The sequence below is a fragment of the Acomys minous genome, assembly GCF_964271855.1.
Source record: "Acomys minous genome assembly, chromosome: 1".
NCBI classification, from domain to species: Eukaryota; Metazoa; Chordata; class Mammalia; order Rodentia; family Muridae; genus Acomys; species Acomys minous.
In genome coordinates this window covers 54074973-54098530 of record NC_140483.1, presented here as the reverse complement: position 1 = coordinate 54098530, position 23558 = coordinate 54074973, and the positions used below count along the sequence as shown (strand labels likewise).

The 23558-nt window shown below is 51.0% G+C and overlaps 1 protein-coding gene across 1 annotated transcript; it reads left to right on the top strand.

Moving 5' to 3' along the window:
- Nucleotides 1-22960, top strand: CSRP1 (cysteine and glycine rich protein 1). The gene is made up of 6 exons (XM_084786654.1): nucleotides 1-153; nucleotides 10513-10625; nucleotides 15576-15744; nucleotides 17130-17259; nucleotides 21184-21277; nucleotides 21710-22960. The coding sequence occupies exons 2-6, from the start codon at nucleotides 10514-10516 to the stop codon at nucleotides 21784-21786; spliced, it is 582 nt and encodes a 193-aa protein (XP_084642780.1). The 5' UTR covers nucleotides 1-153; nucleotide 10513; the 3' UTR covers nucleotides 21787-22960.
- The last annotated feature ends 598 nt before the right edge of the window (nucleotides 22961-23558 follow it).

Sequence of the window (23558 nt, the reverse complement as noted above, 5' to 3'; positions counted from 1 at the left end):
TGTGCAAAGCCTACTGGTTGGCGTGGCGGGGGAAACGCCTTCCGGATTGGGGGGAACAAAACGGCGCGCAGTCATTCGGGCACAGCCTGCTACCGCTTCCCGGAGTGTTACAGACGCGAGTGCTACCGACGCGCGCCACCCAGCAGCTGCCAGGTGAGTGCGCCCCCGCGTCACCCACCTCGGGTCCCCGCAGCTGCCCGAGTACCTGGGACGCACCCTGCGCCTATTAGGTTTTCCTGTCCTGTCGTTTGCAAGAAAAGTTTGTAGGAAAAGTGATCCCAGGAGGGAGGTGGTGAGAAGTGGCCGCGGCTAGCCCCGCGGTGCTTCCTTTTCCTGAAAAAACGCTGCGTCCCTCCCTGTTCTGGGACTTCCAGGGCAGCTGGCTTTCGCACGCCCTAGACCCAGAGTGACCCGGCTCCCCCCACGGTCTGCAGGTCCTGCAGAACAATTGGCGATTCTGTGGGCCACTGGCACCCATTGTAAGGCTGAAGGATGAGGACATTCGTACCACTCCTTTCCTCTCTCTCTTTCCCTGGGAGAAAGTGCCCGCGAGTGGGAGGGGGGAGGCATCTGGCTTGGTGGCCGTCGAACACACAGGTATGGGTTTTCTTTTTCCTGAGAGAACCAGACGGAAGCAGATTCATTGTACCTCCCCACCAAAATCTTGGTGCTGGGTGAGACCGGAATACCGAGATCTCAAAGAGCTCACAGGGAATGTTTCTTGAAAGCCGCGGAGCCGAAAGGGCCTGCCCTGCGACTGAGCACATTTAAACAAGTTGCAGTGTTACCCAACAAACTGTGATCAGGCAGGCATTCCATCCAAGTGGCACAGATCTGGGTATATACTGCATGTTTCTGGTCCTGTTCTGTTGTGATCCATCAGAGAGAGGTCTAGACCCTGAGCAATAACATGAAGTCAGGACCAACCCACCCACTTTTTTGCTTCCTGGGGTAAATGAATGGACAGGCTGTCCCCACGCTGAGAGAGACTGTCCTGGGACACCATCAAGCCGCGTGCAGGGGTCCACTTGCCCATGGGAGAAACATGTATCAGAAGAGCTTGCTGTGAAATCTTGGTGACAGGCTGCCTGAAAGGCAAGTAGACTGAGTTTGCACTCGGATGTGACAGTTAATACACAGATGACCTTGAACAAGTGACAGCTCAGTTTCCTTCTGTGTACTTGGACCATATGTTACACACACACACACACACACACACACACACACACACACACACACTAGCCCTGCTGTCCTGCTTTCTTGCAGAAGCTCAGTTAGTTGTCTGGAGCTGCTAGCAGCCTGTTACCTCAGAGCTAGGTTGAGAATTTCCTTCAGGGCTGGGCCTTCTGATCCCCTGCCCAGGCCTCTGCTTAGGAAGGCAGGCCACTGCTGGGGAGAGGCTGGCCTGAGCACTGCCTAGGCAGCGTTTATCCCTTCCTTGGAGAATCCATCTTGACCCTGCACAGAGAGACCCTTTGCCTTGGCGAGGATATCCGGGGCTGGGACAGTCAGACAAGGAAGTTTATCCTGCAGAGGGTGTGGCGTTGGCCTGAGGAGAGTGGAAGGAAGAACTGTCCCCAAGGTTCAGAAGCTGAGGGCTTAGGGAGGATGATGGAGAAAGTCTCAAGGGCAGAGTCTGGAACTCTCTAACCATCTGCTAAGAAAATGGGGGGAAACTGCCTCTGGCCTGCCCTGGCACCAGCCTTCTTGGTCCAGGTGTTCTATTTAGCAATTGATACTTAGACTTTAGAGCCAGTCCTTACTGGGTCAGAGTTACAGACTGAGAGAGTCATGCTTGCCCTTGCTTGGTGGTAAGTCAACATTGGGCGGTTGAAGCTGGCTGTGGTGGCACAGGTCTGTCTGTAATCCTAGCACTTGGGAGATGATGGTGAGAGGATCAAAGTTGGAGGCTATCCTGGGCTACATATCAGGGGCTCTATCCCTCCCCTCCCCCCAAAAAACCAGTCAACAATCAAACACTGAGTGAATGAATAAAGTATGTGTAGTCATAAATAATTACCAACTAGTTTGTCTGTGACAGTAATGTTCACAAGGAGTCACACCTGGGGGAGAAAGGAAGTTGGGAAAAAGCTTTCTAGTGGGCTCCTAAGGTTTACTTCTGCAGGGCTCACTGGGCAAATTGTTAGAAGCCTGAGGGAGGGAGGCGTGCAACAAGTCCAGAGAGATGCTAGTGACAAAAAGCCCCCACCCCCGCCCCACTGAGCTGTTTGGCATTATGCGGGCACACTGGCAAATACCTAGAGGCACCAAACTGATGGTTCGTGCTGGTCTTTCCTTAAGATTATACAGCGTGCAAGCGTCTGTGCTTGCTGAGTGCTGGCCAGAGCTAAAGCTTTCACCTGTGTTGTTTTGGATTCTGTTCATGAGGAAGGGGCTGATATTGGCTATTTCTACAGGTGAAAAGGCTCCACAGTATAGGGAGTATCTCAGGATTGCAGCTGGTCCCTGGGGGGGGGGGGGGGAGCGGGGCAGGCGAGCGGCTCAAACTTAGGCCCACTGCTCCTACAACCCGCTGTTTTTCTTTCTTTCTTTTTTTGGTTTTTCAAGACAGGGTTTCTCTGTGTAGCCCTGGCTGTCCTGGACTCGCTTTGTAGACCAGACTGGCCTCAAACTCACAGGGATCCACCTGCCCCGACTGCTGAGATCAAAGGTGTGCACCAATCACCGCCCACCCCAACCTCCAAACCCTCCACTCCCAACCCCCCCCCCCCCGCTGTTTTTCTTTGCTCCTTCACATTCCCTCATTCCAGGCCACCTGAGGAAATGGAGCCATTCCTGAAGACAGTTTTCCAGGACCCTCTGTGGTGACTGGTATTACGAGGAGATAGACTTCAATGACTTTAAATAGAAGGGGTCCTCGCAGATAGATTGCCTGACCCCTGGGTTTTCAGTCCTCTGGGTGGCTGAGTCACTGCCCAGGTGCACTTTCACCCAGCCTGATATGTGTCTGTGTTTTGGAGTCATGTTTTCAGGAAAGGAAAAAACAAAATCCCGGAAAAGAGGCGACCAGAATGGGTCACTCCTTCTCCCCACCTCCCCCCCTCCCCCCCTCCCCAAGAGCTGCTGCCTGGGGAATGGGAGGTAGCAGCCTAAGTCCCGACAGGAGCCTTGCCTACTGTTTCCAGTTGTCAGGATTTTATATGGTAATGACGTGGCTTGGACTACGCAGATCCCTAGGAATTTGTCTGACATCAGCGTAGAGTAATTCCCATGTATGGTAAAGTGTGTAAATATGAGGCAGCTAGCGTTTCCAGACTCTGGTATTTCCAGTGCTACCCAAAGCTATGCGGAGTCTGAGGAAAAAAATAGAAGGCTCACAGCTGGAATGCAGCAACCCCCCCACCAAGTCAAGGAGGCCCCGACCCTAGGGGGTCTGGGTATTCTTCAAAAGTCCCCTCACCCCACCCCTGCGACAGCCGTGGGATGGATCTTCCTGAGATGTCAGCTGCGAGCAATGTGTTTATAAGGCTTACGTGATTGTTTGCCTTTCTGTTCAGCGCAGGGCACAACCAACTGGTTCCGCTCTCAACATCATTCCAGGCAAAGGCAAATTCAGTTTGATTGTAACATAATTATAAAGTCTCCTGCACCTCATTTGGAAATACTTAAGGAAGTCTAGGGCTGAATGTGGGTTTCCATTTCCATCTGCACACATGGCAATCAGATTTCTGAACTCCAGGGGTAGAGAGCTGGGGGCAGGGGTTGGGGGGACACGAGCACTCAGTTACAGTCGAGTCCCTGGGGGGACCTGGTGTAATGACAGCTCAGGGCAGGTTAGCTGGCTTCTCAGAGGGGAGCCGTATGCAAAATGAAAACAATTGGGGGTCTTGTAAAGCTGAAACTGAGCTCATTTTGGGGGTGCCCCTTTTTCTACTAGGGACCTTTATCTTCAGGGTAGGTAGGTCTGCTCCGTGGGCACTCAGACGTCACATCCCAGATACAGGCTCCGTGGGTTTTGAATGTGCACTGCTTTCCCACTGGTTCTGTTCCTGGCTGTTCCTGGGGCTTGGGGGCGTGGTAGAGACAGCTGCGGGGTTGGAAAGGATGACAATACTCCTGTCTACCTGGCAGATTCCTAAGAGCTCAGATAACGTGTAGCAGCTCATTTCTACCCAGGTAAACACCTAACAGGTCTCTACCAGACCAAGAAGGTGGGGACTGAAGTCCTGAGCCTGTTAAGCCACCTTCACCCGAGGGAAGAAGGGATTATGGAATGGGAGAGATTTTTTCCCCCCACTGGAGAGAGGTGTAAGCTGACTTGTCAAGCGTTTGAGGGAGCCCCTCCTTTGGGCATAGGTGGCTGGCGGGCTTAGAACCCAGATGATTCTTTTGACCTGAAACATGACCAACTGGATTCATCACGTCTGTTGAGGTTTGGGATGAGGGTGAGAGACTGTGCCCATGCCCATCCCTTCTTCTACTGCTGTAAGGGTCACCAACTTGCACCGTTTTGTTTTGTTTTGTTTTGTTTTGTTTTTTGAGACAGGGTTTCTCTGTGTAGCCTTGCCTGTCCTGGACTTGCTTTATAGATCAGGCTGGTCTCGAACTTACAGAGATCCTCCAGCCTCTGCCTCCCAAGTGCTGGGATTAAAGGCGTGCGTCACCACGTCCGGCTCATCTTGCAGTCTTTTAAGACTGAGCCTCTGTATAGCAGGGAATGAACAGTGGCTTTGAGTTAGTTTGTCTGAAGGGGCCTTCCAGCCTCTAGCTAGCCCTGAGGATCTTGACATTTCATGCAAATGCCGGTGGGATGTGCCTAGCCACTGGACAGGAAATTCAGATTATATTCTCTGTTGAGATTACCAAGACAGTTAAGTAGGACAAACAGAACAGAGGCAGCAAGTCCCGAAGGGAGCAGAACTCTCTGAATGAACCCACTGTCGATAACTCGACCATAGAAGACAGTAGTGAGTCGTTGTTGTTTTCAGATAGTCTTGCTGGGAAGGCCTAAGATGTCCTAGAACTTGGTAGCTAGGCCAAGTTGGCCTTGATCTCCATGGTAATCCTCCTGCCTCTATGTCCCAAGTACTGAGGTTATACCCATGTGCTCTTCTGCCCAACAGCAATGACTTGTTCGCTGAGAGAGCCACATACCAGAATGCCTTATGTAAGACACAGGTTCCTGCTCGAAGTCGCAGGTGGCCAGGGGGCAACTGGGGAATTAAGCTGTAGGGAGATAGTCTGTTTGTCACAGACTCATTGGCTGGGCTGGCAGACAGGTCAGGAGTTCTTGGTCCCTACTTGACATGTTGCTTCTCAAATCTTGCTTCTCCCAGATGGGGACCAGTCTGGAAGGAAGGCGGTCTGCCATCTGGCCCCACATCTGCCTGGGCGAGGCTGTAGGTGGCAACCAGAGGCATGCCCTCGATAGTGCCATCCCATTTGTACACTCTCATGTAGTCATTCAGAATATGGGGAGTGCTCCATTTTAGGGGGTCAACAGATGAAGTTGAGAAGTGCCACAGACACTCAGCTAGGAAAACTAAGTACAGCTGTACTATTTAACCCCAGCTCGGGTTTCCTAAGCACTGGCCACAGCCTCCTGCGGGCCTTCTGTCCCTCAGAACTGGGAAGGCAATTAAGAATGAGCCACCACCATCCCTCTAAGACTAAGAACAGCCTTCCTTTTAAGGCAATCCAGCTTCCCCACAGGCTGAATTTGGCTGTTGGCGAGAAGGGGCCGGGCAGAAGGAAGGAGGTGGGGTGAGGAGCCAGCATCACCTCACAGATTCCCTCCAGCTAGGACTTTTCTCATATTCAGGGTCCCCTGAGGGGTCATCGTCTGGGCAGAGGACGCACAGCGTGCTTTCTGGCTGTGTGCTTTCCCTCTTGGAACCCGGGGTTCTAACCAGACTCCTAGCTCAAGGAGCAGCCTAGCCAAGGGACATCCTGAGCAGACCTCCTGCACTGACACGGGTCCTTGGGTTTCACCCATTTCTCCGCCCCTGTTCCCGATTCCCTGGAGCCCTGCTGGATGTGAGCCCCTGGCACAGAGCCAGGGAGAACAAGGGGAGGCCTGTATGGAGCTGTGGGTCTTCTCCCCAGTGGGAGGAGGGCTTTGTGTCTCAACAAAACACTGCTTGGACCGGCTTCCCACCACGTGGCCAAGGGACTGTTTCCTCCCTTAGGGGTGTCCCTAGGGAACACGAGCATGTCCCCTATTGCTTCAGGGGGTTGCACAGGAAGGAGAAATTCAAAGAGGAGACCCTGTCTCCATGAGCTGCCTGCCCACCTCGTGGAGCAACCCTTGAACGTGCTCTGTCCACAGCCTGATGACTAGGATCACAGAGGTCAGAAATGTATGGACCTTTCTTCTACCTCCTGCAGCTGTGGTGCTATGAGCAGGCTGCCCAATTTCTCTAGACTTGGCTTTCCTTATCCACAAACTGGGCAACTGGGCGTCTATTCCTCATAGTCAGAGGATAGCTGCCTGAACTATTCTCTGACACAGAACATGGGTTCCCAGAACAAGGAAGGACGGGGGATAGGTGACAATTAGACAGTGATGTATGTGCTTTTCTCAGTGAATTGCTGTTCCTCTCACATGGGTTCACAGCCCTGAGTCCTTGGTCAGCAACTGCAGTTAACCTCTGGAGTCCTCAGGACAGAAAGGGGCTGAAAGGGCTCCTGAGAGGCTGGCATGAGGACTGGCCCCAAGGTTATCTGAGGAGGCAGAGAGGTCACGGGCAGGATGGGTGAGCCCACAGAGCTGAGTAAGTGGGTGTATGTAGCAGGTAGTAGTCTCTCCCAGTTCTTTTGGCGGGGGCGCAGCACACCCAGTCACATACCTCAGCATCACACACACACACACACACACACACACACACGCCCCAGCTCTTCCCGAAGGCATAATCTGAGGCTTCCTTCACGCTAGGCTGGACTGGGCTCTCAGGGTTGAACAAGGGCTAAATTGACAGCTTCAGGTCTGGGGGTGAAACCAGCTGAGGTCAAGCAAGCTGAGATCTGCAAGGCCAAGGGCGGAGCTCTGATGTATGGTGACAGAGCATCTTTGGTTTCTAAGGGATGTGGAGGGATGCTCTGTGAGAAAGCTGGGAACTGCTGCGAGGGGGCAGATTAAGACACGCCACGACTGTCACTCTGTGCGCCAAGTAAGCGGCTTAAACAATAAACAATAAAGAGGTTGTTGTTGTTTGTGTTACTAGCATTCAGAAGCACACTGAGCTAGAGATTTGGCTTAAGCTGGTTGTTTAATGACATCAACCAGGACTCAGTTTACTTAATAGACCTCTTTCAGTTCTATTTTGGGCTGACTGCCCCTTGCTTCTGTCCCTTTGCTTAGAGTAGGGGTGCAAGGCACTTGCTCCCAGGAAGCTGTCTCAGAAGACAGGATAATTTTTTTTTTCCCCTTAGAGCCCCTAGGAATTCCTATCCTCCTGGTCTTACACATAACCAAACAATAACTTCAGCTGGCTAGGTTAGGCCCAGGTCACATGTCATGGCTGAAAATGGGACTAAGGTATATAGCAGACATATTCTTCCAGGACTGCAAGGCAACCAGGCAAGTGGGGGGAGGGGGGGAGGGGTGGGGAAAGGAGCAGGGGGAGGGGCCGTAGGGCCAGTAGAACCTAAAGGGCATGGTATACAGCACTGGGGTAACTGAGTAAGTAAAAGGGGGCAGAATGAGACACAGCTAGGGAAGAGTGGGGAGCCCCATCCTTGCTCTTTTACAAACATAGAGGGTGGTGACGTCACCACAAGCAAAACGGAGAAATTGCGGGTGTGTGGGGGGGACGCAGACAACATTGATAGAAGTGGCTCATTTGCAAATGGAGGCACCTGTTGGTGAGCCTAGAGACCCTCGTTTGAAATGAGCTGACCTAGACTAAGAAGAAAAGCAGATCTGGAGGTGACAGTAGACAGGTAAGATAGCAGGAGACTGGGACTAGATGAAACCCCCAACTTTCAGGATGAGGGGGTGAAAATGTATCTCCCCTGCTCCTTTAGGCCTGGTGGTGTTTGGTCTCGGTGACCAGGGCGCTGGCGTTACCAACTCTGTTCCTGCTTAGGTTGGCTTCTCAGCCTACACACATTCACTGGGGTCCACTTCTAGGTCCCAGGTGCTGAGGAACCTAGGTGCAGAGGACCTAGATTCAACAGAGACCTAAAAGTCACTCATTCCTCAACTGGAGGAATTGGACACCTATGCACACACCTGTGTGTCAGGTGCTATGCAAGGCATGGGGACTCCGTGGCACAGATTTGGGGGGGGGGGCGCTTTCTCATTAGGGCTCTTTGGTTCTTGAACAACATACTCTTGTGACTCCAATCCTTTTCCTTCCCTGGTACCCTGTGTCTACTCACCAAGTCCTTGGCCTCCTTCACCCCGGTCTTACGTCCTCCATTCACCGTGCCTTGAAGAGCGCATCTTCCTTTCATAGGCTTCTGTCGAAAGAGCTAGAGGCTCATCTGCTCCTCCAGTGGTTTATGTGTTGGGGAAAGAAAAGAAACAGCTCATCTACCTAAGGACATCCGATGTCCTCCTGGTCTCTGTGCCACTAGCACGTGGGATCAGCTGTCTGTCCTACAGTCTCCAGTCTCCGGCTTATGTTTTACTAATTCCCTTACTGTGTGCCAGCCCTTTGGCATCCTGAACTTCCTCTAGTGCCCAGAAAGAATCTAGGAAGAATTCTTTTTTTTTTGTTTTTTTATTAAAAGATTTATTTATTTATTATGTATACAATGCTCGCCTCCTTGTTCCCCTGCAGGCCAGAAGAGGGCATCAGATCACATTATAGATGGTTGTGAGCCACCATGTGGTTTCTGGGAATTGAACTCAGGACCTCGGAAGAGCAGTCAGTGCTCTTAACCGCTGAGCCATCTCTCCAGCCCAAGAGTTCTTGTTTTTTGCCCCATTTTCTTTTTTCTTTCTTTCTTCTCTTTTCTTTTTTTTTTTTTTTCCGAGACAGGGTTGGCTGTCCTGGACTCACTTTGTAGACCAGGCTGGCCTCGAACTCACAGCGATCCACCTGCCTCTGCCTCCAGAGTGCTGGGATTAAAGGTGTGCGCCACTACACTCGTCTTCAGTCTCATTTTCAAGATGCGGAAACCAAGGCCTGGAAAGCCCCTTTTTCCGGGTCATACAGCGAGTGAATGGCAGGATCAGACTGGTCTGAACAGTCTGGTATCAGGACCACAGCTCTGAATCAAAACCTAGACCATCTCCAAGTTGCCCCAATCTACCTGCTTGGAATCACCTGGGGTGCTTGTTAGAGTCCAGAGTCCTAGGCTGGGCCCATGACAGGACTCCGCAGACAGGGAGAAGCATGTGGTGCTACTGAATCTGGCTTTGTAGTGCTTGAAAACAATGCCCCATGTGCCCAGCTCTTGTGTTGCTTTAAATCTGTTTGTTTTTATTTTCTTTTGTTGAAACATGGTATCATGTGGCCCAGACTAGCTTCAATCCCACCCAGTAGGAGATGACTTTGTATTTATGATCTTCTGCCTCCATTTTCCAAGTGTAGGAGGTATAGGCTCTTCTGCCACATCTGACTTGTTTTTGGTTTGGTTTTTTTGAGTTCTTTTGTTTTGTTTTGTTTTTTTGTGTTTTGTTTTTTGAGACAGGGTTTCTCTGTGTTATCTTGACTGTCCTGGACTCTTGTAGATCAGGCTGGCCTCGAACTCACAGAGAGCCGCCTGCCTCTGCCTCCCAAGTGCTGGGATTAAAGGTATGTGCCACCACACCCAGATTGTTTTTGTTTCCTGAGAAAAGTTCTTTCATTATGTAGCTCAGGCTGGCCTCAGATTTGTCTCAGCCCCTTTTAGTTTTGGCATCACAGGCAGGTATCACCAAACCCGACTTTCCGCTCCATCACCAATCTTATATACCAGGCAATGTGTAATGCCCATGTGTGTGGTTTAAAGAGTACCTGTTATAAAGGAGGCTCCCTGTGGGTCAAGCACTGCCAGGCGCTTCTTCAGTATGCTCCTAGGCAATCCCACCCTACCCAGCTCTTTCCGCTGTTTGAACTGATGACTCTGAGTCGATGGATTGTGTGTAATGTTCCCTCCCTTGTTTTTCTGCGATACTTTTCTTTCCATACACATGTTCACCTTTGCCAATATGAGTTTTGCCTACTTTGCACTACCCTAAGATTTACAAACCCTGCTTGACCTGACCCGCTTTGGAGCCATTCTCTGCAATGCACTGTGGTGACACCTGGCACTAGCTAGCTCACTTGCATTGCTCCTGTATTCTCTGTGTAAACCTTGTAGCTTATGATCTTGTCGAATAGGGTGCCACGCACAGGGCCAATACACAGCAGCTCCCTAGCAAATAGGATGAAGTAGAAAAAGGGGGGACCCCTCCCCCCCAAAAAACTTGTCAGTAGCAGCTGAAGAGTTGTCCTAAGAACAAACCAGAAGTAATCTAGGACTGGTCATCCCCTAGGAGGCCTCCCTGCCATGGGCAGTCTGTGTTTTCCCCTCTCTGTGTATGAACCTCATTTTCATTTTTTTGGTGTTTTTTTCCAGAATGCCAAACTGGGGAGGAGGCAAGAAATGCGGGGTGTGCCAGAAGACGGTCTACTTTGCGGAGGAGGTCCAGTGCGAGGGCAACAGCTTCCATAAGTCCTGCTTCCTGTGCAGTAAGTACCGCCCAGGCCGGCTGCTGCCTGCTGCCGTCAGGGGACCTGGATGGGCCTGCCCCCACAGGCTTGGCCTGCCCACACCCCAGGGAACTGGTCCCTGGGGATGTAAACAGTTTGACATTTGGCTGAAGCACAGCTGGGGAGGGAAACACTTAAGGGCCTCTTTGTTCCCTTTCAGGAGTTGTTCTCTCTGAGGGGTGAACTGGCCAGTGCTGGTGGGGGTGGCAGGGGTGTGTGTTGGGGTTGGCGGGGGTGGGAGTGGGGGTGGGGTGGGGGGTGGGGCAGGGCTGAGAGCCAAGCTGGAAAGGCTCACTTAGGAAAACTTTCCACTCTCTCTTTGTTCCAGCCACTATCCAATCATTCTGAGAAAGACGCTTTCAAACCCAAAGTCTTACTAGCCTTCCAGATGCCCCTTGTTAGGTAAAAGAGGCCACAGCCCTAGGGTGAAGGTCGGTGAGGAGGAAGACCTAGTCTCTCACTCGCTCAGCTTCCCTTGTCTTTGCTCCCATTCCCACTTGCCCTTCACAGAGGGATAGAGGAGCCCCCAAATTCATAGCTACCTGCTCCTAGTGGTCCAGGTGAGCCCCTCTGGCCCCTCTCTGGTATAGAGAACTGTGCACAGGACACAGAACACCCAAGCAAGGTCAGCTTAACCCCAGGAACCATGCCTCTCAGATGCTGCTTCAGCTGATATCTGGATCAGGTGATGTGTACTCAAAGTGTCAAGCAGCCTCTCCTCCGTTCTTAAACGATTTGCTCTTTACGGTCAGGGCAGAAGTCTGGGTTAGAGACAGAAGCAACCATAGCAGCTGTTTCTTGGAAGGTAGGGGCCCAATGGCAGGCAGTAGGGTGTCTCGGAAGAAGCCTCAGTCTTCAGAGCATCATTCTGATGAGGTCTGGGATCATAATTTTACTTTCTATTGTTTGCGTTATGATGGACAGGTTCAATCCTGGGTAGGGTTACTATTGTGAGAGCAGAAATGAAGAGTTGTAAAGCAAAAGAAGCACTTAAATTCATGTGAGTGTTCTGTAAACACACAGACTCACCCACACTCTCTGATAAGGCCTCCACAGCAAAGAGATGGGACACTCAGGAGAGCTCACAGGAGCTGAAGTCCCAGCCCATCTGAGGGACCCAGGAAATGAGTCCATCCTGCCGGGTGAGATCAGCTATCCATCCATTCTGCAGTCCTTTGCTCCGGTGGCCTGATCTGGAGTGGGATCCAGATGGCACATGCGTTGTGTGTTCACCCGATAGTCACATCTCCACCTGTTGCTGGGCAGGCCAGCCTGAAACCACCCAGCACAGGGCAGCAGGGTTCTCCCCTTGCCTAGAAGGCCTGGAGTGCCAGTCCCAGGGCTCATGTGACCAATGAGGAGATGACAAGCTTTGGTGGAACTCTGCTGGCTTGTGGCCTGCCCAGGAGGCTGCAGACGGCAGCAGCTGGTCCTCAGCAACTCCTCATATAGGGGCTTTTCAGCCTTTTTAAGCACCCCCATCATCACCCCCCCCCCCAGACTCCAGGGGAGTAAGAGACAGCTTGGTGCCAGCTGGAAAGAGGGTCTACACTCCTGGGCCTCTCAAATGTTGCTTAATCGCTGACAAAAAGGGCCCAGCTGTGTCCAGAGCTCCTGCTGAAGCCTTGATATGAAGGACTAGCTTCCGGTCAGGCATGGATGGAGGTCAGGAATTCAGGGAGTGGTGACCCAGGAAGGAAGGAGCAGGGCCCGGGCAGGGTGTAAGGAGGTGTCAGGGATTAGAAGCAATTGCAGAAAATCAGGCTGGGAGGGGTTGCTATGCAGCTGTTAGTTACTCTAGGGCAACAGACCTTTGGGGTGCAGGAGGTGGGGGCATAATGGAGAGTCCAGGGAGTGTCAAACAGCCCTTTCACAGGGGTCACCTAAGGCCATCGGAAAACACAGATATTTGTATTATGATTCGTAACAGTAGCAAAATTACAGTTATGAAGTAGCAACGAAAATAATTTTACGGTTGGGAGTCAGCATAACACGAGGAGCTGCATTAAAGGGCCACAGCATCAGGAAGGTTGAGGATTGCTACTCCAGGGGATGGTGGTGTGCGTTTTGGGCCTGCACAGCTCTGAGCTGAGCAGGAGCCCTGTGTTCCAGGCATGCTGGGATACTTAACTATTCCCACTGTCTTATCCCTCCTATCCCAAACAGCATCAGCACATGATGGGATCTCAGCAGACACTTGGTCAGGGATGGGAGGAGCAACACTCCCCCTTCAAAGTCAACTGCTTGACAATGTCTGCTTTGAATTCACGGTGACCCATAGAATCTAAGGCCTTTTCCTCCTTAGGAAAGGAACCGCCAGAAGGTTCTGGGCCTGGGTAGCAGTTGGGGGCCATTTTGTTAGTGAGCCTAGGATAGGCCCCTAAGAGAAGGTCTGTTGATTCCAATCCTTGGTTGTGGATTCAACTCAAGTTTGTCACCCTGTAAACACTTTTCGGGAGGGTTAGGATAAGTATGAGGAAGCTGGGGTGATGCAATAGATAAGAGAGACCACATCTTCCCGAGTTTGGCCTGAGGCAGAGAGTAAGCCTGCCCCCACCTCTGCTCTGCCCCCTTCAGTGCAGTAGAGAAAGAAAGCCTCCTCCCACTGGGCAGCAAGTGGGTGATACGTGCAGCCTGAGTTGTTATAGGGCCTGATAGGATCCTTCCCTGAGGTGGTGTGTCCAAGCCTGAGTCATAACCAGCTCCTTCTTGGGGTGTGCTGGCCTGAGCAGCCATGGCCGAAGGAACTGAGGCCTGCTGGTGGGCCCTAAGCTGGTCCCCAGAGTCTAAGCACTGAGGAAACATGGAGAAACCTCAGACAAGCTCTGACCCCAGGCTGCTGCTTAAGGTCTGTTTTCACTTTCTACCTCTTGGAAGAACCACAGCCTGGCAGAAAACCAGGACTGGAAATCAGAGCTGGGATCTAGCCTGGCCCTTGCTTCTGGAAGACTCTGTGACCCTGAGTGGTTTTTGTGTGTGTGTGTGTGTGTTTGGGTTTTTTGTTTTTGTTTTTGTGGGTTTTAGTTTTCTTTCCAGAGGCAGTCGCTCTCCATCTTTGGGTACGGTGAGTGGGCGCCTGTCTCCTATAGCCCCAAAGAAGGTCACATGAGCCCATGGAGCCAGGTAGCATCTGGAAATGGCTTCCCAGCTAAGGCAATTACTAATCTAGGGGTCTTGTTTTGTTTTGTTTGTTTTACTTACCCTGATTTAGTAGACATTTATTCAGATCTTCCTTGAATGAAGGATCTATTCAAAATTTTCCTTGGCAAAGTCTTTTGGGGTACCCCACAAGTGAGCTGAGTCCTCTAATATTATCACTTGGGTGGAAGGGGAAGAGGTTATAGTGGGTGGGACTGTACCTCTGAGAAAATCAAATTAGTGCATGAAGAAGCAGAAAATCTTGGCCAGCATGCAGGGAAGCCGTCTACAGGGTACGGGGTTGTAGGACCCTGGTGTCTCCAGAACCAAGGTCCTCATTCCTTGCTGGAAACACCGGCCAAAAAAGGCCTTTTCCTCCTGAACTGCTCTTATCTCTGTTTTCTGCCTTCCGTCCAATGTTTGGAATTCCCAGTTTAAAGCACGTCTAAGGGAAACAGTTCCCTGTGTGGCTAGTTCCTGACTTTCCGCCCTAGAAGGGAATGCTGGGGCCTTGGCCCCTCGGTCTCCGCCTTATTCCTTCTTCCGAGAGCCAAGCCCCAGGGGAGGAGGTGGGAGGTTCCATATTTGGGTGGCTGAGAGTGCTGGAATGAGGGAGAGATCTCAAGTGCGGGATGAGAGGGTCCATATTTAGTCTGGAGTCCCCAACCTGGGCTCAAAGAGAACTGGAGGAGGGCTGGACCTTTAAAGGCAAAAATATGGCGACTTGGAAGAAGGCTTGGCCTCCTCCGTGGTGTCTGTCCACTTCCAGCTTCAAAGGATATTTTAGGATGCAGTTCAGTTGGGCAGACTCAGCACTGGTACTTAGGGGATATTAAGTAGGAAGATGGAAGCAGGCGCTCTCTCTCCAATGGCACACTACCTGGAGATACTGCTAGTAAGAGTAGCTGACAGTTACCGTGAACCTTCCGTGGGTAGGGCACTGAGCTAAGCACATCCCGTCTAAGACCGCACTTGGTTTTTCTAACTACCTTTTAGGGCAGACGGGATTACCCACAGTTAGAAGTGAGGACACCGAGCCTGGAAAAGGCAAAACAGTTTGTCCCAGCCACCCAGATGGAGAGCCGGGCTCTGACTGCAGAGTCTCGGCGGCACTGTCTGTTGGGGTATCCGGCATGCTCATTGCTCGTTGTGAGGGTAACGGGAAAGCGTACGAGGCTTGAAGGTTTTCTCCCTCGTTCCGCCCCCTGCCTGCCCCGCCCTGTGCCTCAGAACATTCTTCCGTTGCACCCAGCCCCTCTTCTCCCTGTGGTTCCATGACCTCTGAGACCAGAAACTGCAAAATGAGCTCCGGTTACCATGGCTCGCATCTCATTTCAAAACCCACTCGCTCTGTTGGGCATCGAATCCACATGCTGTTTCTTTTCGGGGTGTATCGCATCACCTGCGTAAGTGCTCGTGCTCTAACAGCACACCCAGATGTGTTCTTTCCCCGCCACCTGCCCTTCCTTCTGCCCTTCTGTTTCCTATTGGGACACATGCTCTCTCTATTAAAGGCAGGATGAAACACTTCATCTGGTGTTCTGTGGCTCAGAGCCTGCCTAGTCCATGGCTTCTGAACCACGGGGCATGCTGAGACTTGGATAGGTACCAGGGTACAGAAGTCTGAGGGAAACAGCCCCAGATTCCTGAAGGCCAGGCCTTGACCTCCAAGAGTCAGATGTTTTGGACGCCAGCCCATTGGCCGCCCTGCTGGTCTCCTTTTCTGCGTGAGGCAGTCCTGGGAGGTCCGTAGCCCCATCTCACCACTCCACCGCCCCCCTCCCTCCCCAGTGGTCTGCAAGAAGAATCTGGACAGCACCACTGTGGCCGTGCATGGAGAAGAGATCTATTGCAAGTCCTGTTACGGCAAGAAGTACGGGCCCAAAGGCTATGGCTACGGGCAGGGCGCGGGCACACTGAGCATGGACAAAGGGGAGTCTCTGGGCATCAAGCATGAGGAGTGAGTACATGACTCTTTCTCTCTACCTTTTCTTGAGTTCTCCCCCTGTCCCTGAAGTGGACACTAATGAAACTCCTTTGGTTAAGTGGTGGGAGGTCTGGGAAGCCATTGATTTAAAAGAGAGAGAACTGTACATGGTGGCCCGTGCCTGTCACCCTAGGGAGCCCGAACCTCAAAGATCTTGAGTTCACGGTCAACTTGAGCTACAGATAGAGACTGTGTCTTTAAAACAAACAAAATACAAATAGAGACTGTAGCTTTAAAACAAACAAACAACATACAAATAGAGACTGTGTCTTTAAAACAAACAAACAAACAAACAAACAAAACAAAAAAACCAAACCAGGCTGGGGAAATGGCTTATCTGTTAAAGACCTTGTCACATCAACAAGAGGACCTGAGTTTAACCCCAAGCACCCATATAAGAGTTGGGGGCTGGCAATGTGCACTTACAATCCCATTGTTGACGATGTGGAGACAGAAGGATACTTGGGACTTGCTAGGCAGCTGTCCTAGTGAATTGGCGGGTTCCAGATTCAGTGAGTTAGGTAAGAGACCTGCCTCAAAAAATAAGGTGAAGAGGGACTGAAGAGATACCTAATGTTGACCTCTGGCCTCCACATGTATGCACCCACATGCACATGTTCACACAGACACACCAAACTCAAACAAAACATTAACAAATAATAAAGTAAAAACAAATGAAAGGAAGCCACAGGTCAGCTCTCTGCGTGGGGGCTGTTGGGGCAGCTGAGGGCCAACTAGGAATGCTGCCTGGATTACTCAGCCTAGATTTTTACAAGTGTCAGAGCTGGAAGGGGCCCTAAGAGTTATAGTCCAGTTTCCCCATTTTATACTTGAAAACCTGGAGGAGCGTCAGCCCCACTACCCTGCACCCCTGCTAAGGGGAAGTAATTTCCCTTCCTGGGTCATGCCTCAGGGTGTCACTGGGTCTCCCCACCCTCACCCTCAGTCATCTCTTGCTTCTGGCCTGCTGGCAAAGGGTGGCTGTCAGCTTGGCCAGTGTCTGAGCAATGGGGAAGCGGATTCAATGATGAAGAATTACCAGATTTCGGCCAAGGTCATTGTCCTCATGGGAACACTCTGTCAGCAGATTTCTTCTGGAAAGAGTGTAATAATAGACGAGCTGCAAAGATGAGGGGCTCAGGGGGAATTATTAGCAAATGATGTGTTAAGTGGTTCTGGGGGCTTTAACTAGGCGGTGAGGAAAATGTGCTGTTGTGATATTTCGCTGAGCTTTGGGATCTCAGGGGCCACGGTGGCCTTAGCTTTGGTGGGTGGCCCTGTCCCTGGCAAGAGGCGAAAGGGTTCTACCCACACACACAGTGTTACTCATCTCACCACACGTACCTCTCTGCACGTAGAGCCCCGGGACACAGGCCCACCACCAACCCCAACGCGTCCAAGTTTGCCCAAAAGATTGGCGGCTCTGAGCGCTGTCCCCGATGTAGCCAGGCAGTCTATGCTGCGGAGAAGGTGATTGGTGCCGGGAAGGTAAGGCGCTCCTGGGCACGAGGGAGGGAGGGAGGTGGGAGGTGCGCCTCTGAACCGTGGGTTATAGAGCTTTGCAACTGATGAGTCTAGTTCTGCTCAGGGTAGCAGCGTGAGCCCTGGACTTTGTTTCCAGAGATCAGTGACCTGTCCCTGACTCCAGAGAGCTCACCTAAGGCACGAACTGTACCATCCGCAGTGCCACAGATGGGCTCTAGTCACTTTGTAAGGTGTCCCTAAGAGGCATACATAGGGTTCTAAGATTTAGTACTCTAGCGTTGAGGACTGCATGCTAAAGATATAAGGTAGGTGTTGAAGAACCCACCCCCTAAGATTTTATGGGCGGGTTCTCTCTCTCTCTCTCTCTCTCTCTCTCTCTCTCTCTCTCTCTCTCTCTCTCTCTCTCTCTCTCAACAGAGTTTCTTTGTCCTGGAACTTGCTTTATAGAGCCGTCTGGCCTCAAACTCACAAAGATTCACCTGCCTCTGCCTCCCAAGTGCTAGGATTGATTGGAGGCGCGTGTCACCAACGCTCTAACATGGCTGAGTTTTCTAAGAGGGTGTCTCTTTCTGGGAAGAAGACTCACAGCTTTAATGAGACTTTAGGAATTTTGGTTCCAGAAATATTTATAAACCATCTCAAAATACACATTTTGTTTCATGGAATAAGTTCTGCCAGAAACCCACCCATATTAACTCTGAGGACAGAAATTTTCATGGTTAAGGCCTTGTCAGCCTGCTGGAAGTTTCTGCACTGTTTTTGCTTGTTTGTTTGTTTTTTAAAGATTTATTTATTTATTATGTAGTGTTCTGCCTGCATGTACACGTGCCTGCCAGAAGAGGGCACCAGATTTCATTATAGGTGGTTGTGGGCCACCATATGGTTGCTGGAAATTGAACTCAGGACCTTTGGAAGAACAGCCAGTGCTCTTAACCTCTGAGCCATCTCTCTAGCCCTTCACACTGTTTTAAATCACCATGCCTACCCTTTCCCCATGCTAATCCAGTAGTAGCTTCTGACCCCCAGTCTGTTGTACCTGATGAGAATCACATTAGCCAACCCTACTGTTTCCTTGGCGTTCAGGCCTTGGTGGGAAGGAGCAGGACAGCGCTGGGGGTTTGCAGTCTTAGACTAACAGTCAGCAGATCACACAACATGCACCTTCAAGCAGTGTGGCTTCTGTATCCTCACCTGAACCAGTGATTTGGCCATGGTCACACAGCAAGCCAATGGACCCATGGTGCCTACAGCCTATGGCCAGCTCTTTTTGGTGTGCACCATGGCTTTGAAGGCCCTTTGATCTTGAAGAATGGGGTTCAGGAGTAATGGAATGGGAACTAGCGCTTAGACCAAATCTGGACCATAGTAACCTCTTCATTGCTGCTGAGAGATTGTCCACATCATGCAAGCTAGAAAAGTGAGAACCAGCTGGGATGAATAATGTGCCCATATCTTTTAGCTAGGGAGGGAGCCAGGAGCCCAGCCAGGTTTGCCTGATTCTTAAGCTCGGGCTGTTTTTTTGTTTGTTTGTTTGTTTGTTTTTCAAAACAGGGTCTCTCTGTGTAGCCTTAGCTGTCCTGGACTCACTTTGTAGACCAGGCTGGGCTCGAACTCCCAGCAATCTGCCTGCCTCTGCCTCCCGAGTTCTGGGATTAAAGGTGTGCACCACCACACCCAGATAAGCCCAGGCTCTTATTACTGTTGACTTATCTGTGGGTCACTTCCCCCTATGAAAACATTTCTACATTTGCAAAGGCAGGAAAAGGTTGTTAAGTATCACAACTTCAATGATTAACTGCCTGGACCCTAGTTAACCTGCTTGAATCTTGGTTTTGCCATTTACTCATTTGTACTGGGACCAGTTCAGCCTTCCCAAGCATCAGCTATGCATAATGTGGGCCAAGGGAGTGGAGCCATTAGGAAGTGAAACCAGGATGGCCCCTGACATACAAAATGTTTTAAAGATCACATGAGATGGGGGCTGGAGAGATAGCTCAGAGGTTAAGAGCACTGTCTGTGCTTCCAAAGGTCCTGAGTTCAATTCCCAGCAACCACATGGTGGCTCACAACCATCTATAATGAGATATGGTGCCCTCTTCTGGTGGAAGGCACACATACAGGCAGAATACTGTACTCATAGTAAATAAAAATTTAAAAATTGCATGAGGATGGGAGGGAGGAATGGGAGGATACAAGGGATGGGATAACAATTGAGATGTAATATGAATAAAATATATTTTTAAAATTGCATGAGGTAATACATATATAGTAGGCAATGTTTTGCTTTAAATGTTATGAAAACAGGAGTCAGTCATGACCAGAGGTGCCTATAAAACCAGACTGAACCCTCAAAAGAAGGAAAAAAGAAGAGACACTAACATTAAAAGCTGTCTTTTCTTTTTGCCCATGATCTTAGGAAATGATCAAAGAGATACCCAGGAATCCCTATTTCTGTGGCATAGGTTAAAGATTGCACTGAGGATCAGTGGTGATGGCACATGCCTTTAATCCCAGCAGCACATAGGAGGCAGAGGCAGGCGGATCGCTGTGAGTTCCAGGACAATCTGTTCTATAAAATAAGTCCAGGACAGCCAAGGCTACACAGAGAAACCCTATCTTGGAATCAAGACCAAAAAACAAACAAACAAACAAAAAAGCATCAAGGAACACAGAGTGCCTTTCGGTGTTGAGGGAATGAGCAAAGACATTATTTTGGGGATGGCTGGCAAGTGTGAGAAGGTGCTCTGGGCGGCTCGTGTGTAACTTGGTCTTATCTCAGTCCAGAGTACTGGAGTAGCTAGCGGCTTTTGCACGGAGCACTGAAGGAGAATTAAGATGATTTGCCTACCTCATATCAGTCCCCTGCTGCTGTCTCTTGGGCACATGAGAAACCAATGGGTGAGGACCAGTGGCCAGGAAGGACCTAGCTGCTTTACTTATCCTCCAGCCTGGGCATTGGAGGTCACACGAGGAAATCATTGCCCTTACGTGACATTGTTCTGTTGTCTCAGCTGAATGCTGCCAGCCTCTTATGTCTACACAACACGTCAGCATGTTTAGCTGTTGCTCATGGAAATGGTTGCTGAGTTGTATTGGTGATGTTGTTTAGGTGTGTGTGTGTGTGTGTGTACGCCATATACAAACTTGAGTCCTGCCTCTCTTGGGAAGCACTTTGTCCCATGCTGCCTTAGGGCACCTCTTGGGATCACCAAGGGCCTTTTGTAGCTTCCTATTGAGTTCAGTATGCTGTAGACAGAACCGTTCTCCTTTCAAAAATCCTACAGATTTGACTCAGGGCTTCCTCCGTGCCTGGCCCCATGCAAGCACTTGACCCTGGTGAAGTCATTTAATTCTGGCAGCTTGCCTCACAAAGGAGTAAGGCCACGGCACTCTCTTGAGAGCTGAAATGTGGCACCAAGTTCTAGGACCTCAGAGGCTGGGCTGGTCCAGGAAAATCATAATGACAACTGCCTGTCCCGTGGTTGTGCGCCAGCCATTTTCATATCAGATCCTCACGTTCACTCTGGGAGACAAACAGAGAGGTCTCCTGGGGAGGAGGACATTAGGGGCAGCTATTCAAGTAGCATGTGGCAGTGCCAAGACAAATCCAGAACCATACCAGTTTCACAGGCAAAACGGTGTGGCGAAGGCTTGCCTGGCAGCTTGTGAGGGTCGCAGGTACCCAGCCGGCTTGTAACCCCTACTATGGCACAGCTAGAACTACTAAGCAGGGAGCCGTGTGAACACTTCATGGTGGCACGCCACTTGTGTGTACTTGCTCCCTGCCTGCTCCCTCTGCGTCTGGGCCACATTCTCCTAGTGTCTTCCCTACCCGTACCTGACTTACCCTATGGCAAGCTACTGGTGGGCCGGAGTGGAGTACCTTAGTCACTGGCAGTGATGTTAACCATTTCCTTTCTTACCTAGTCCTGGCATAAGTCCTGCTTCCGATGTGCCAAATGTGGCAAAGGCCTTGAGTCGACCACCCTGGCTGACAAGGATGGTGAGATTTACTGCAAAGGTGCGTAGCTCTGCTTCTCCTTGAAGATCAGAAGGCTGGAGGAAGCTGGAGGAGGCGGGGAGGGGGGGGATCAACTGACTATGCAGCCACTAAATGAACCAGTTCCTTGCCTTCCGATCCAAGAAGCAGACAGAGTGTTCCCTTCACGGCACAGCTAGGGGGACCTGGCCAGAGTCTGATGGAACACAGGGCAGGGATAAGGGTGGAGCCTAGGATCCTAATACCTGTACAGTGCTTTTCAGCAAATGATTTATTCTCTCATTGCAATGAAGGGGAAATGGGTCCTCCACACTGTTGAGGCTAGGAGTGCAATGGAGATGGGGAGGTGGCCATTGGTGAACTCTTCCTTTTCCAGACCCCAGACACAAGGAGTAGCGGGAGGAGTTGCTATGGAGACAGGAATACATCCTTACCCTTCTCGTCTCTCTGCAGGATGCTATGCTAAAAACTTTGGGCCCAAAGGTTTTGGCTTTGGACAAGGAGCTGGTGCCTTGGTCCACTCAGAGTGAGGCTGCGGCCGCCTGCGTACCCTGCCTGTTCCTGAGCTTTTCACCATCAGTCCATTCCCAGAAGCCTTGGACACCTCCAAGATCCTCCCCCTCACTCAGCCCTGCTGCTGCCTGTCACTAATGACTAGGACTTGGGCATCTGGCTTCTTCTGGTTCAGAGGTCTGCCTGAGCTCCTACCCGACTAAGGGCTTCTTCCTGCCTGCCATTTGATACCATCACCTTTAGGAGACATCTGTCTAGCCACCCCTCTCCAGAGACCAGGTCCCCGTCCCCACACTTCAGCCCCACAGACCTCTGCTTCTAGGCCGAAGATCCACCCTCTACTGACCAGGACACCTGAGCTCAGAGGAGCAACACAGCAAATCTGCAGGAGGGAGGCAGGTCCAGAATTGGGCTAGGGAAGGCTGCGGCTTATTGGATCCCAGAGAGTCTCCTTGGGGTCGGAAGCTGAGCTGCTTGGTACCCTTCAGAATAAACCCAAGTTATCTCAGTCCGGGGATGGGTCCCCATGGGAGGCAGAGAGGTATAGACAAGGCGGCGGGCCATGAGGTTCTTTCTCTGGCCTCTTGCCTTTGAGTGTGGAACTAGTAGTATCTTCCCACTTTGGAATGGAGAGCAATCCAGGTTAGAGGACCCCAAAGTCTAGAGGTTGCCTGACCTCCTTAGGCATTTAAGTTCCCTGTCTGATGGGCAAGAGGAGACGGTAATGAGATACTTTGAACAAGCATTCGCATTTATCCCTGGTCCACATCTTGGAGTGGTCAGTCCTGGTTATAACTTGAGGTCTGGTGGCTGGGGTGCACAGCTTCTCTGTCCCAGCCTAGTCCAGGGTAGGGCTATGTTCTAGCCTCTCCTGGTCGTTCCTTTAATGCAAAAGGAAGCAGAAGAGGCCTGTCTTCAGGCAACACCCTCTCCTTCTGCCTCCTGTCCTCACTCTCCTCCAACCCAGACCCTGCTTCTTTCACCCCACCTTTCTCTAGGGTCCTTCACTAGCTACCTTTCCAGGCCCCAAGGTCACAGGAGCAGAGGGAGGGAAGGTAAGGGGCTGGGCTTTGATGCTCCCAGGGACTTGAAAGGACAAAATGCTGTCCACAACTGTTCAATGCAAAGGCTGTAGGCATGGGCTGTTGAAGCTGTTTTCTCATCTGGTCAATAAAGCAGTTTAGAACCAAACTCTGGTTTCCTCGTCTTCGGTCTATGGGGCCCTGCCACGCCTTGGAACCAGGACCAGATTGAACCAGAATAAGCTCAGCAAGGCCCGGTGGAAAGAAATGAAAGTGGATCACTTTTGCGTTTTCTAAGGTCTCCTTATTTTGTAGAATCAGTTCTAAGGGAACCAAAGGACCAAATGCCACTGCCTTGCCCCGTTTGCACTCCATCCCGCCTCAGGACGTGGGGATTTTGTGGACTTGGCTTCTGAGAGGTTCAGCGAGGTCCCAAAGTGCTCAGCTCTTCAGCTCGGAAAGCCCCTTGTAAAGAGAGAACCCAGCCAGAGGAACTTCTGCATCAACTCCAGAAATCTCACTTCTGGGAAGTAGGTGGGGGTGGGGCTGAGGGGGTGGGGGTGGGGCAGCTAGCAGTCTACTTTTCTGTTATGACCCACAGCCAGGTACACAGAAGACCAGATTTGGGAAGTAGGCTTATCTGGAGGGTTGTATAGGCATACCCATCATAGCCCAGAGCTGGGCTGTGCCTATGAAAATATGCCCACACAGACCTTTTTTTTTCCCCAAGACAAGGTTTCTCTGTAACAACTCCGGCTGTCTTGGAA